This window comes from Macadamia integrifolia, chromosome 8 (genome assembly GCF_013358625.1).
Source record: "Macadamia integrifolia cultivar HAES 741 chromosome 8, SCU_Mint_v3, whole genome shotgun sequence".
NCBI lineage: Eukaryota > Viridiplantae > Streptophyta > Magnoliopsida > Proteales > Proteaceae > Macadamia > Macadamia integrifolia.
In genome coordinates this window covers 28,929,995-28,943,611 of record NC_056564.1, presented here as the reverse complement: position 1 = coordinate 28,943,611, position 13,617 = coordinate 28,929,995, and the positions used below count along the sequence as shown (strand labels likewise).

Here is a 13,617-nt window from a genome sequence, read left to right as displayed (position 1 = left end):
AAAAAAGGGGGGGGGGCTTTTCATGAGAGGAGAAGCCCACGTGTACATGTGTGTGTGAGAGAGAGAGATTTACTTACCCAGCACCTTCATGGCCTAAAACTCTGGGAAATAATGCCTGTGGAAAATAAAGAATGAGATACAATTAGATCTTCTAAACTCAAAGATCTTAAATATTTAGAACCAAAATAATTAAAATCATCACGTTTAAAGACCAAGGGAATATTTAATTTTTTTATTTTGGTGGACTAGGAAGGGAGCAGATCAGTGTTGTGAAGGAGAGAAGCAAGAGTAGTGAAAGAAAAGAAAGTGCAGGAACTGATTACAAGAGGATATCCAGTCCAGCATAGTATGTCTGTGTGGCAAAGACTAGCACAAATCATCTTAACACGAACTTCTAATGCCTGTGGTGGTTCCACTTGGATCTCTTCAATCACCAAACCTTCCCCTTCTCCCCAACACACAGCAGCTATATATGTCCAAAATTAAATATTAAGATTCAAAACAAAGCTTAATTAGTACCTAATCAAAAAGATGTCCAATAACAAAATCACTAGTTTGGAGTTTGATTGAAGCTAACTCACCTTTACATGAAATCACTTGGAGATTGGCCTTTGACATGGTTGAGCAATGCTTGATCTTGAGTCAACGGATGGAGGTAAGGGCTCTTATGTTCTTCTTCACTTTTCTGGTTGCAGATAGGAGTTTATGAAGATAGGTAGCTGATTCTCTTAATCTTGAGAATCATGAAGATGACAAAAAGAACATACATCATTAAGATTATTGTATAACAATCTTGTCTGTACTAATAATTACAAATAATATAATAAGCAACCAACTTGATTCAATAATTTAAGGTCAATAACCTATACGTGTGTATATTATATATATATATATATATATGGGACAAAGTTTATGTCCAAGAGCGGCCCCATGCTGACGTGCAATGACCACCATGCCCCTCTTAAGGGTACACACCCCTGTATCTAGCACAGGGCCACTCTCGGACTTAAAACACTTACATATAAATATAGATTTTTTTCTTATTGACACCTCTCAAGGTGTCAAATAATTTATAATTTACTTTTTTTACATTTTTGGTATTACATAATTTTATTTTCTAGTGAGGGTAATAGTATCATTTTGTATGTATACTAAAAAAATATGAATGATAGTGATACAATTTGACAATGATATAATGACGTTATTTTCAACTTATTTTTGAAAACCCTTTGAAATTCACGTCTTAGAAAAAACCTTTTGAGAATAAAACAAGGGACTATCAAAAGAAGATGTCAACTTCAAAATACACTAACAGAGATGTCATTCATAATTGATATCTTGTGAGTGCGTTTGAACCCGCGAAGGCATCGCTAGGATGTTCCCAATAAACAAACGTGCTAAAGTCAATCAATGCAAGCATTCACTTAGCAGCTATCAGTTAGGTTAGGACTTCAATCACACTATTATAGTTACAGAGAGGCGACAAAGGTCTTTCTCAAGCGTTGTACATTCAGCTCAATCCACGGTTAAAATGACTGATCAATTGAACTCTGATTCCACTACTAGTATATATATTGGAAAAGGCTGGGCACACTAACGTTGTGCTTACATTTATGCTTATCTCTCTCCCTCACCCCCAAAAAAACACTCCTCTGCCCCTCCCCCTCCCCCTCCCATCCCACACTCCCCACCATCCCACACTCTCCATTGGTGCTTGTTGGGAGCAGCCGCAAGGCAACAGCATGCCCATTCTCCTATAAATAAATTCTCTCCTCTCCTCTATGAAATATATGTTCCCGTTCATGAGATGAGAGGCACAAGGAGATGCTAGCTTATGCCAGGCAATTCTGGAAATTAAAGATATCCATCCTTATTTTAAACTTTTTTTATGGGAAATTCTGGTAGGAAGTATAGCTAATAAAGATAAAGCTGTTAAACAGAGTAGGGACACGATAGGTATAGCTCATGATATGGATAAACGTTCGAGAGTAGAAAAGCTTAATTCTTATATTTTCGATACTATTGTATCATCTTTTTTCCCAATAAATAAATAAATAAATAACTACTGAAGTTCATTTTTTATTGATCCTCTCCATTTTTTTTTTTGATAAATTGAAAAAATGAAACCATGTGGCATATTTTTCTATCTTGAACTGTTTCCAAGTATGTTTGGGCTGCAAAGCCATTGGTGTTTCACCCTGAGCACGTCAAATCTTATTCTTTTGTTGCTCTTTTTCAGTCTTTGGTGTGCAATCCATTACTATTCCTATGATAACATTACCTAGTTACCAAGCATTATCATCTGTGGATCATCCTATTTTTAATTTGTGATTGTTGTTATGATCAGCCTACATGTGTTGCAGTGACGTTTAATTCTCAATTTTCTTCAATGAATTTGGCATTTCAAGGAAGGTGCTTGGCATCGAAAGCCACAGGCATCCATCCAATTCATTCTTTCAATACAATACAGTACAATGAACATCAATCCCATCTCGATGAATAAAAGAAAAGTACAAGCAACGGAATCAACTCCTTCTCACTCCTATTTGATGCTGAACAGACATTACAGCATTTAACTTCTTCGAACAATTTCCAAATCACTGCTTTGAACAAACCCACCTTGGATTGGACCGGAAATCAAACATAAAATGACATTATGAACTCAAATACATGGCCATTTCATTCGAGCTTTGGCAGAGGAGAGGTCCAAATGCCCATATTCTCTATTTTCAGTAGGAAAATGAATCCAATACTACGAGGCGTTTGTAAATAATAAGACCAGTTTGAATCAAACTCTGCTGCCAATAGGCTTAAAAATTGTTTCATATCAATTAGAAAAACCACCTGGCCTTTTTTTGGGGGGGGTGGGACTTGGGAGAGTTTTTTTTTTTTTTGGGGGGGGGGGGGTGGTTGGGGGTGTTCAAGGTGTCAAGAACAAAGAAAATGGCTTCCTTTGTCAACAGCTTGCTTTTAAGAACTAATCACATAGGTACTCAGATACAAAAGTCACTTGAACCAAACAGAAAATTACTAAGGTTTCTTAAAATGATATAAATAGGATCAGTGAATGAAAAAATAGCCAAACACCTTTCGCACCAAAAAAAAAAAAAAAAAAGAGAGAGAATACTCAACCAGTACCTGAGAAGTATCAGTAGAGCCCAGGCTCATTTCTGACACCCCAAACCCAGAGAAGCATCCTTTGCATGGCAAAGCTTCCCCATCAATCCTCGAATTCCATTTAATTCAACTCAACTCTACTACGCCTCATCTCAACTAAAATGGGGTTGGCTACAGTGATCCTTTTTCACCATCCAACTCTATCCAAAACCATACTTGTTATCATCCAAAATCGACTAGCAGTAGGCTTGAGCATCAAGTGTTTTAAATACTATTATTTCCTGCAAACAAACTCTAGTGAAAATCAAGGATCCAGTCCTGAACTAAATTTGAATCTCATCACATAAAGAGGACTTGGGGGCTGGAACAGGCACAGTTCGATAATGTTTCTACTCTTTCTGTGTCTAGAAATAGCAGAAACGGCTTTTCACATTTTCAGAAATAAAAACATATTTTTTGGTGTTTGATATACCTATTTTTTGAAACATTTTTTTGCAGACATAATGCCACTAAAAAACCCAATAGTATCATCGGATGCCCAAAAGGGAGAGAGGATTAGGTTGCCTCTTTTTAGGTTTAAATAGTTAAGAGATTTATCAGGCACAACAGCCTTTTTTTCTCTTAAATTCGTTTCTAGAAATGACGAAACAAGTCGGACTTGTTTCGTTAAAGCCGTTTCTAGAATTATAAATAGACATAAATTTTGATTTATGTTTCTAGAAACGGGTGAAACGGAACAACTTTATCAAACACTTTTTAGGTTGTTTCTCCGTTTCTGGAAACAAGAAAACGCAGAAACGGAACGTTGTCAAACGGTGCTTAAATAGATCTAATTGAACTGAAATAGAATATACTGGGAAGGAGGAGATTAGAGGAGAGGATTTGACCTGCAAGGATGATCTAGAAAGAGAAAACTGAACAGTATGGAGGAAGACCAAACGAACAAACCTTGGCTCCAAGAATTTACAGTAATAGCAAAAATCAACTTTCTTCATCCAATCTCATAATGGATGATAATCTTATCTTATATAATAAAGAAGTAAAAATTCCTAAACAAACTCTAAAACTGAATATGCAAAGCAACAAAACCACCAGAGAACCCAGAATAGGTCACTGAGCAAAAGAGAGCACAGATGGTCAGTTTGACGCCATTCCAAATGGCGCACGGAGAAAAACGCCAATGGAAATGGCGTCATATGGAGGAGCTTTCAAAAAACACGCTGGATCACAGGGACAGTTCTAGGAGGCAGAATCCAGCAAAGAAAACTACATGTTGCTTTGCCACCAACCTAGCGAAGCTAACGAAGAGTTCAATGTCAATTTGGATCAGTCCCACATAGCTAACTAATAGAGAATGACAAAATTAACCACTATTTAACTCTACATGTAACTGCATCAAATCTTTCGCTCTTAAAAGAACTCGAGTCTGTCGAGTTAAGTCGAGGACCTAAGATGTGCTTATTGTGATCCCAACGTTGAGGTGGCACGTATCTTAGAGAGGACGGTCAAACCACAACCACATGAATGGGGAGGAAATACTGACCAATAGCTAAAGGAAAGAACGATTGCCGTCAAGGATGTCAATGTGTGCAGCAACATAAAAAGCGTGCGTCCTCCTTGTTTCATCTTGATGGTGTTCCATGCATCATAGTAGAGAATACCAGCCTCATTTTGCCATGGTCGTCCTAAGAGAATGTTACAATGCACTAGGGGACTGACTAGGTAAGGCACCTGATAGTAAAGTGGTCCAAATTGTAGATTAACTGGTACAACTGCAACAGCCTCTTCTCGAGCATTAGGACCAAAATCGTACAAACTTTCTTGTGAAGCCTCTTCCCCGAGAGGTTAAGAACCCAAACTAGGTCTGCAGAGATGAAGTTGACATTTGCTCCCTTGTCGACAACTGTATGGACTGTTGTCGAATCATTATCATTTAGTAGAATACCCTTCTGCTGGAAAAGGGGAGCCTTCTCTACTAATATATTGAAGAAGAAAGAAAGGCCAGCTGAGTTAGCTTTGACCTCATCATCAATACCATGATTGAGGTGTCATCATTTGGATCAGGAGGACAAGGCTTATGAGCCATTATGTCATCCTTGTCGTCCATATTTTTCAACGTCGTCTCAACCATGGTCACAAAATGTGTCTTGTTGAGACACTTAAGCCAAAGTGACATTTCTCACCATAATTGCAACATACTATTCTTTAGACATCGCTACCCTTGGAGACCTCTTTCTTATTTTCTTCAACCTCACGGGACTCAGCTTTCTTTTCTTCAGTCTTGGGTGCTTCACAGCCTCCCAATTTGTGACTGGTTCAAGTCACCTAATGAATCTTGACCATAGCATGTCTTCCCACTATGAACAAGCATAACCAGTAAATATTGTGAGAATGAATTCACACTTCTTATCATCTAGAAAGGATTTGTAGGTGCAAAACCTCTCAACTTTAATCCACCAATTAAGAAAATCCTCGGGCCCATCTCGCCATCAAACTCTAGAACCTCAACCTTGATGCCATAATCTGTCTAAAAACCGTCGTATGACGTCTGGAAATATAATTAGCTCGGGTTGCTACCTCAGGGGTAAATTTGTAAGTTGTAGAGTTCTAAACTAAGGAACTGGTGCAAACGATCCTGCTTGATCTCAATTTTTAATGTTCAGGCTCTCCAAAACTAAATCCACCTAGGAAGTGAGATTTGCTATAGCTGAATGCTTCTGGAATCTGGACTCAAACTTCACTTTCGTCTACTGTTGACTCTCAGAGAGTTCTTTACATAAACTCGTGGAGCTCAGAATTCGTGATATGAGAGGGTCCTATCATGGTTAGGATATGGACAAAAAAAATATTTTTGGATCTTGTAACGAAAGCTTAGCAACCAAAACCTATGAAGAAGAAGAAGCAAACCAAGAGAGAGATATCAGAACCCATGATAACAGTTTAGATCCTTTTGGGAGAAGAAACAGAGTCAGGACTCAACTAGAAGCAATTGTTTAAGGGAAATTTATGGAAATTAAAAACAGGGACGTTAATGAATGAAATAAAATAGGAGTTACAGGGTCTTTTATGCAAATATCGCAATAGGGCTAAGTGACATCATTGGACTTTTCAACTTCTTGACAGAATATAGGAGTAAACCTTATCGAGTGTGATATCTCACTCGAGAGATATTCCTTCAATCTGAAATTTCACACACAAGTCCTTAACGACCTCTCAAAATCGACAAGCAATAGGCTTGAGCATCAAGTGTTTAAATATTATTATTTCCTGCAAACAGACTCTGGCGGTAACCAATGATCCAGTCCTGAAAGTCAATTAGAATCCCACCACAGAGGACTTAGGAGTTGGAACTTGAAGGCTTGGCTCGCCTGTACCAAAAGCACTCTCACCATCCCAAATCTTGGGAAGAAAAGAGGGGCAAGGGAGATCAAACCTGATATAAAGGGGCAGTTGGTGGCTGAAACAGCGTACAACTGAACAGATCTAAACGAACTGAAATATAAGGATATAATGGGAAGAAGGACTAGAGGAGAAGATCTGACTTTGCGAGGATGAACCAAAAGGAGAAAACTGAACAGGGAGGGAAGAGAATGACCAAACAAACCAACCTTGGCTCCAACATGTCACAGTAACAGCAAAAGTAATCTTTCTTCATTTCCAATCTCATCGTGGATCATAATCTTAGGTAAAAAACGGAAGCACACCGAGTCATAGGGGCCTAGACACAGAAGCAAGTGCCTCTGTGTTTGGATGTGACCCCTATGTTCCACAACTCCACCAGACAACTTTGTTCCAATACACACTGTCTGAATGACAACTCTATACGTGTATTTAGAACATGTAACCTTCTTTTGATTACCCTTTATCTTACTTTTCAAAAGTTCTTTAAAGTTAAGGGCAGAAAAGGTTTTCAAAAATATCTGAAAGTGACTTAGCATCATAGCATTTTGAAGAGCTGGCACTGTTTCGCAAGCTTGTTGAGTACAAGTATGAAATGATAGGATTCTACCTTCACTAAAAGAAAATTTGTGCTATACTTAGACGGCTAAAAAGATTACAAATAATTTCCTAAGGGGTGTCAATAAAAAAATCCCATATACATACATATATACATATACATGTAGAATGCATTTAAACCAGATGAAACACATTATCTAAGTAAGCAAACAGAAAGATGCAGATGCCAGTTTCCAACACGAAATCCGATGTGACAATTTTATCAGCTCGTGTATAATATAAAGCATCAATGATTGCTCTACATGGACACCACTTGTCAAAAACAGCAAAATTTTGAAAAAAATAAAATAATAAGTAGGTTTGTAGAGTGCATGGATTTACCAGGCACTCATGACAGTCTCCTTTTAGTAAAACCACCTTCCCACCCCCCTCTCCCCACTTTCTTATGCTAATTACAAAATCCAGTCCCATAAGCTGAGAACCAACCCTTTCCTGTTTCCTAGTTCATCAACAAAATCCTCTGTAGAACTTCCACACATGGAAGTCATGTCATCCCAAAAGCTAGGATAAAGATGTGTCAAAAGGGAAAAAGAAGAAGAATAATGATATTTTCCCTCCTGCAGCAACCTATCTCAAATCATGATCACTAAAACTACAGGAACATATTTACACAACATTCCTAATTTTCACTCACATATTACAAAAAAGATGACCTGAACAGGGGATTGCCTTGGATCTAAATTCTTCTATCCTATCCCTTTAATGCAAACAATTCATGCATCAATGTCTTTGTTAAAAAACCCTAACCATGCTTCTAAGTGATTGACTCCCTTTAGTCACTCAACCCTGTACCTATAGAACATCTGCAAGGTGACTGTTACCCACATCATGAAGGTTCCTCCTGATCCGATCCTGGGGTTCGAAAACCCTAAATTTGAGTCACCTATGGGCCACAAAATTGAACAGCAATTATGTAATTTCTGGAATAATACAGAACCTTATATGTAAGTAAAAAGTGGAAGGACCCAAAACAGTAAATTGAATTTGAAAAGGAATGGTATTTCTAGAGTTTTAATGAGGTGGTTAGAAACCAAAATAGGTTCAGAATATATGCTCCTTTTGTGTAGTATAAAAGAAAGGATTTAAAATGTGTACACTTCCTCATGATAGAGGAGAAAGGCAGAAAGAGTTCAGTCAGCTATGAGTGAAAGAACTCCTTCGATTCAAGTCCACATGGTCTGAAATTTCGGGAGATTTTCAACTCAAGGACCTGCTAATCTCAACCAAGCACCACTCCAAATAGAGGTCGAAGACTAAAGGAAAAACCCTGCAACTCAGATCTGACAGCAGAACAGAAACCATATCCAAACTGTGTTGGATCTCACAGTAAAGAGATCCTTTGGGACTCAAACTGGTCAGTTAAAATTTTGTTCCTAAGTAAGATCCAGCCACCAAAATTCAAACCCAAAGGGTCAGATTCAAAGGAGTTTTGACTCGGTTTTCTGGCAGTCACAACCACTGCCCAAACAGAGTATCAATGGCAAAAAGACAAAGGAGAAGAAATAATATACGAGGGAGGAGAAAGAAGAATGGAAGAAATGAATAGAGGAGATCAAACCTGTGTGGAGGAGGGACCCTGGTCTGAATCAGTGAAGAGGAGAAACCAATAAGCAAGTCCAGCAACCAGCAGGTAAACCAAAGTTCATTCAATTTCCAATCCAACTAAGAATCGTTGGCTTACATGCTGTTATATAGAATTAAGCAAAAGAAATCCTAATCCTATCCTATAACTGAAAACAAAAATCAACTCAAATCCAAACTCCTATGGTATTGTATCTAATTGCACTTACAAATACCCAAACTACTTCCTATGACTCCAGAAACAAGAATGTAAAAAAAATAAATAAATAAATAAAAACCAAAATATCCCTAATTAACCCATCATGTAACTGCATCATCCCCAGGCAGTGTCAACCATGCTATGGATACTAAAACTAAAGCTTATGGAAATATGTTCAATTACAAATCCAGATGTGAAGACCCTAAAGGCATAATTTTATGATTACCAAGAATAGCTATCCTCCAATCGTCACCAGATACATGCCACCGATTCCAACCTATCTCCCCATTCAGTCACCATCCAATATAACTTCAGAAGAAATGTCACAATTTATTTGGAATGTAAACTTCCTTGCTTCATTGTGAAGCATATCACATATCCATCATGGCATTACTTGTCAACACCCTAAGATCAAAACATAGCACAAAAATGTCAGGAAGTGCCAGATATGTACATTCCTAAGCTCATTATAGAAATCAAACTTTTCTGTCAGAGCTGCTTTCTGGCAATTTCATATTGCACATTTCTTAATGGTATAAAATCAAGAACTAGTGCACCAATACAATGAGTTCATGAAAATTTGCCTACGAAGCGGACAATGACAAACGATAGGCAGAATTAAGGCTGGAGGAGCGTTAATGTTTACATTACTTCCCTAGATGAACCTTCCACTTTGCTTTCCTCCATTTTTCTTTATTCTATGTCCGCCTAAAGGAATAGTGCACCGTCAACTGTCAGGAGCATCTTCTGAAAGATGTTCTATAATATTGAACTCTCAAACATCTTAAACTGACCATCGTCATTGAATTCAAGAGACAGCTTCAGAAACTATATAAATAATTGTTTTACAGAAAAATGAGGGTACCTTAAGTATTAATCTCGCTATACAACAGGGCCTATTCGGCCTTTTCACTAACCTTGCTCTTTGTTTTATCACTGACGATTTATTCACAGTTTTTTTTAATGTGAATCCATTTGCTAGAGTTGCTTTAAAGAAACACTTTAAGCACTGCACCCTCTCCACATTACAAGAATAATTAATTCCAATGAATGGCCACCACATCCTTCCCACCCCCCCCCACAAAAAAAAAAAAGATGGAAAGAAATATGTAAAATAAGGAATACATATCAATGTTTAGTTGGGAAAAGGCTGAGCCGTTGTTGCATCAGTGTTTAATAAAATGCCACACATCTAGAAAATGATTAATTTTCAAGAAGAAATGACACACATGAATCAGGTCAACATGGTGTAGAAGCAAAGTAGAAACCTCAAGAAACTACTACAAGCAAGCAACAGAAAAGATTTGGAGCAGTCATTCAAATAGTTTCCTAAAACAATCCAAGAATATATTGAACGAAAAGCATGGCACCCAGCATTACTTTACAAGTTCAAAAAATCTATACAGTTGATGGATGACTTATTGAAATGGGAAAGTGTATCCACCAAAAAAAAAAAAGAAATGGGAAAGGGTAGATTATTCTTTGGTTTTACGTTCTTAACTTAAACTTCCTCCATGTCCAACTTTCCTTTACACCATACAAGTGACTACTATCTCCTTTGGAATGTTTCTATACTCAATCAACAAGAGATCAGAGCTTCAGATAACGTTCAGTGAAAATAACAGGAGATAAACCAATTATATGGTTTCATAGTGCAGTGCCCCTGTAGTTACATCATTAACATGACACAAAAATATAGAAACAAGTAAATGTCCAATGTGTTCCAGCTGGACACAAAATTCTAAGCACAGGATTAAGAGGAAATACCTCTGACTCCGACGAATATCAGGATGCATGTTCGTAATAGCTTTCTTTGATATGATTTCAACCTACACCATCCAAAATTATGGCGCCAGGACCATCATGACAATATCACCAACAAAAAATTATTCAACACCACAGTACATTCAACAAAAGACGCTCACTGAATTTTCCCTTTTTCTTTCCCCTGGAATTCTGAAAGTAAATTGGCATAACTGACAATTTATCCTTGAATATGCACAAGCATCGTACACTGAGTATTAAAACCAAAAGCTCAACAACTAATTTCAGCTGATAAAAAAGAGTGAAAATTTTTCAAATTTTAATTCACAGAATTACAAGAATACATAAGCAAGGTAACATACAAAGTAATTTTGACATCTGTGATCCTAACTCCTTTCCTGCTGCTGCACTATTCAATAGGGTTCTAACTACTAAAATCGGTTAACCTAAAGTAATAGTTGTCCAGATTAACAGAACAAAATGCAGTTGTTACAGGCTCCAAATTGAGAAGCTGGATTTAGAATGGGGATAAAAAGAGCAAAAAGGAAAATAAAAATGGGCTTGAAATTTCTTTAGACTCCCTACACTGGTATAGGTTACATGTCACAGACAAGAGCTCCTTGAATAAGGAGCTAAGGAGCTAGTCAGCAGAAGCGGAAAACAAAAATCCTCCCAACAAGTACCTGTCAGAAATTATTGATTTCTCCATCTCGGACTTGGGATGGGAAAAAACCCAGAAGGGGAGGATGGAAATAAAATGCCAGGAGATGGCGGAGGTTGCGGCCCAGGACCCAAAATCCCTGACTGTGACGCCATAGAATATGGAAAATTGGGAGTCAGAGGTGGAGGGTACTGAAAAGTAGGAGAGATCAAAGGATAAGGAGAACGAGGGGACCTAGGAGACAAAAGATTCGAAAAAAAGCTTGGGGACGGCAAGAGGAACTGAGAAGTAGGAGAAGGCAAAAGCGCAGCAGCATTCCCTCGTGGAAAAGGGAAACCATGAGCTCCCGGATATGGGAAAGTCGGCTGTGGCGGTGTCGGAAGTAAACCCGAGGACGAGGGCTGAATTGGAACCTGACCCTGTAACAGAGGTTGAGCTTGAGCTTGATATTGAAATTGATGTGCTTGAGCATGAGCATGTGCTTGTGCTTGTGCTTGTGCCTGTGCCTGTGCCTGTGCCTGTGCTGGCCTGTTGAGCCTGAGCTTGAGCTTGGGCCTGTCGTGGAGGAGCTTGAAATTGAGGCTGATGTGCTTGCCTTGGACTTGAGTCAATGATAGAATTCTGAAGGTATCTCATGTAAGCCGAGATTGGGGACTCAGCTGTGTTGGCCCAAACTTGGTCACCAGGTGTCTGGGACGGCACTGGGGACACCGATGGTTGAGCAATCGGACCAGGTCTAACAAAGCTGTTGTTAAAAGGAGCAGGTGCAGGAGGAGGAATCGGGGGTCGGTAGATTGGCGTCAACGGGGGTGGACGGATCTTCTGCAAACGCATACTTGGATGTTTAGGCGGATTCTGAGGCGGTCGTGGTGAAGGGTCTTGGGAGGGAGAACCAGTCAACTTTTGAACGATGCTCCGGAAATCGTTCTTGCTTATGTTGTAAACCTGAGGCTGTGGCTGTGGCTGTGGCTTTGCGTTTGCGAAATTGGGTTGATGCAACGGACTCTTCTTGATGTTCTTCCCCATTTTGTTGACACCCAGATGCTCCCCATGTCTATTCCTCGATAAATTCGAATTCTCCATCTCAATAACCCCTGAACTTTCTCCCCAAAACAAAAATAATATTCAATCTTTTGAACCACAAAATCATTCCCAGCAATCAAACCCCCAAAACTTCAAAAACCCAAACCTGAAAACACCAAAAGATTCTCACACCATGAACCAAACCATGACCAATTAATCCTACATAAACGCCAACAAATTCAAGGCAGAAAGCGTACCCTTTTCTTGATTCCGTCGTTTATAACGCAAAAAACCGAGTTTCCTCAGTAGATCATTAAAAATTGACCAAAAAGGAACGCGCAAGGAGAACCCAATACAACGCTAATCTTTCAAGCTCCGTTATTTCCGTAAAAAATCAGAATTGAAAGAAAACTGAAACCCTAGAATCTTTTTGCTTCCCTCCGTTCACACTGTCCAAACCAAGGAAATCGACGAAATCAGAAGGAAAAAAGGTAAGCCTTGACCTTGAGCGACTGTTTTACTGATTAAAAGAGTCGTCTTTCAGGCTCCGAGCTATGTTTTAGATCCATAGACGTCAAAAGTTGGGATTTTGAAAAAAAAAACCCTAGATTGAAAGCAGCCGCTGATCCCGTGAAGGTGTCAACCTCTGAAACCATCCAAGCCAAGTGGGTTTTCGAGAATGAGAAACGACTTACGTTTTTGTGCCTGTAGTCTCCACTCTCGAGTCTCGAAATTCGAATTGAGAGAGAGAGAGAGAGAGAGAGAGAGAGAGAGAGATGAGCAGATAAGAACAAGTTGGTCAAAAAAGGAAAGAACACCAGAGACGGCGACGACAAATGTTAGGCCAGAACGGGTTTAGTTGGTCTGCGCAGGAGATTCTCCTCACTTTCCACCATTGGATTGGAATCCAGATGATTCAAGAAGGTGCTACGGTGGGGTCCTGTGTCAGCTCATCAATCATCGCCGCGACATTCGGCCTATTATGAATTTGTGATCAACAACTTTTAATTCAAATATTCTAAATGAACGGCCAAGATGCATGATCTAACCAGCTTACATTATAGTATACAATCTGTATCCACAAAATTAATACCGCGTAGTGACCGTTTCTGGTCTGGTTTTCAAACCTTTTATGGAAATAATGTTTAGTTCAACTTAGAAATGAGTACAAGTAGACCACGAATGTTAACATTCCACACGTCGTCTGACCCTGGAAAGAGATGCATCAGTCTTTCAGCGCATATCTGACGATTGG

General features: G+C 38.8%; 2 protein-coding genes across 2 annotated transcripts in view; both read right to left on the bottom strand.

The window, feature by feature from the left end:
* Nucleotides 1-13,172, bottom strand: part of LOC122085401 (8-hydroxygeraniol oxidoreductase-like) — a 16,594-nt gene extending 3,422 nt beyond the window's left edge. Inside the window, exons 1-5 of the mRNA XM_042653816.1 lie at nucleotides 12,620-13,172; nucleotides 10,682-10,743; nucleotides 582-733; nucleotides 324-466; nucleotides 78-115 (exon numbers count right to left, since the gene is read on the bottom strand). Coding sequence (XP_042509750.1) covers nucleotides 78-115; nucleotides 324-466; nucleotides 582-618 — 218 coding nt within the window. The 5' untranslated portion in view covers nucleotides 619-733; nucleotides 10,682-10,743; nucleotides 12,620-13,172. The remainder of the gene's footprint in view (nucleotides 1-77; nucleotides 116-323; nucleotides 467-581; nucleotides 734-10,681; nucleotides 10,744-12,619) is intronic.
* On the bottom strand, nucleotides 10,825-12,624 carry LOC122085402 (protein HAIKU1-like). The gene is made up of 2 exons (XM_042653817.1): nucleotides 11,877-12,624; nucleotides 10,825-11,740 (listed from the first exon to the last, which is right to left on the bottom strand). The coding sequence occupies exons 1-2, from the start codon at nucleotides 12,420-12,422 to the stop codon at nucleotides 11,372-11,374; spliced, it is 915 nt and encodes a 304-aa protein (XP_042509751.1). The 5' UTR covers nucleotides 12,423-12,624; the 3' UTR covers nucleotides 10,825-11,371.
* Nucleotides 13,173-13,617: the final 445 nt, after the last annotated feature.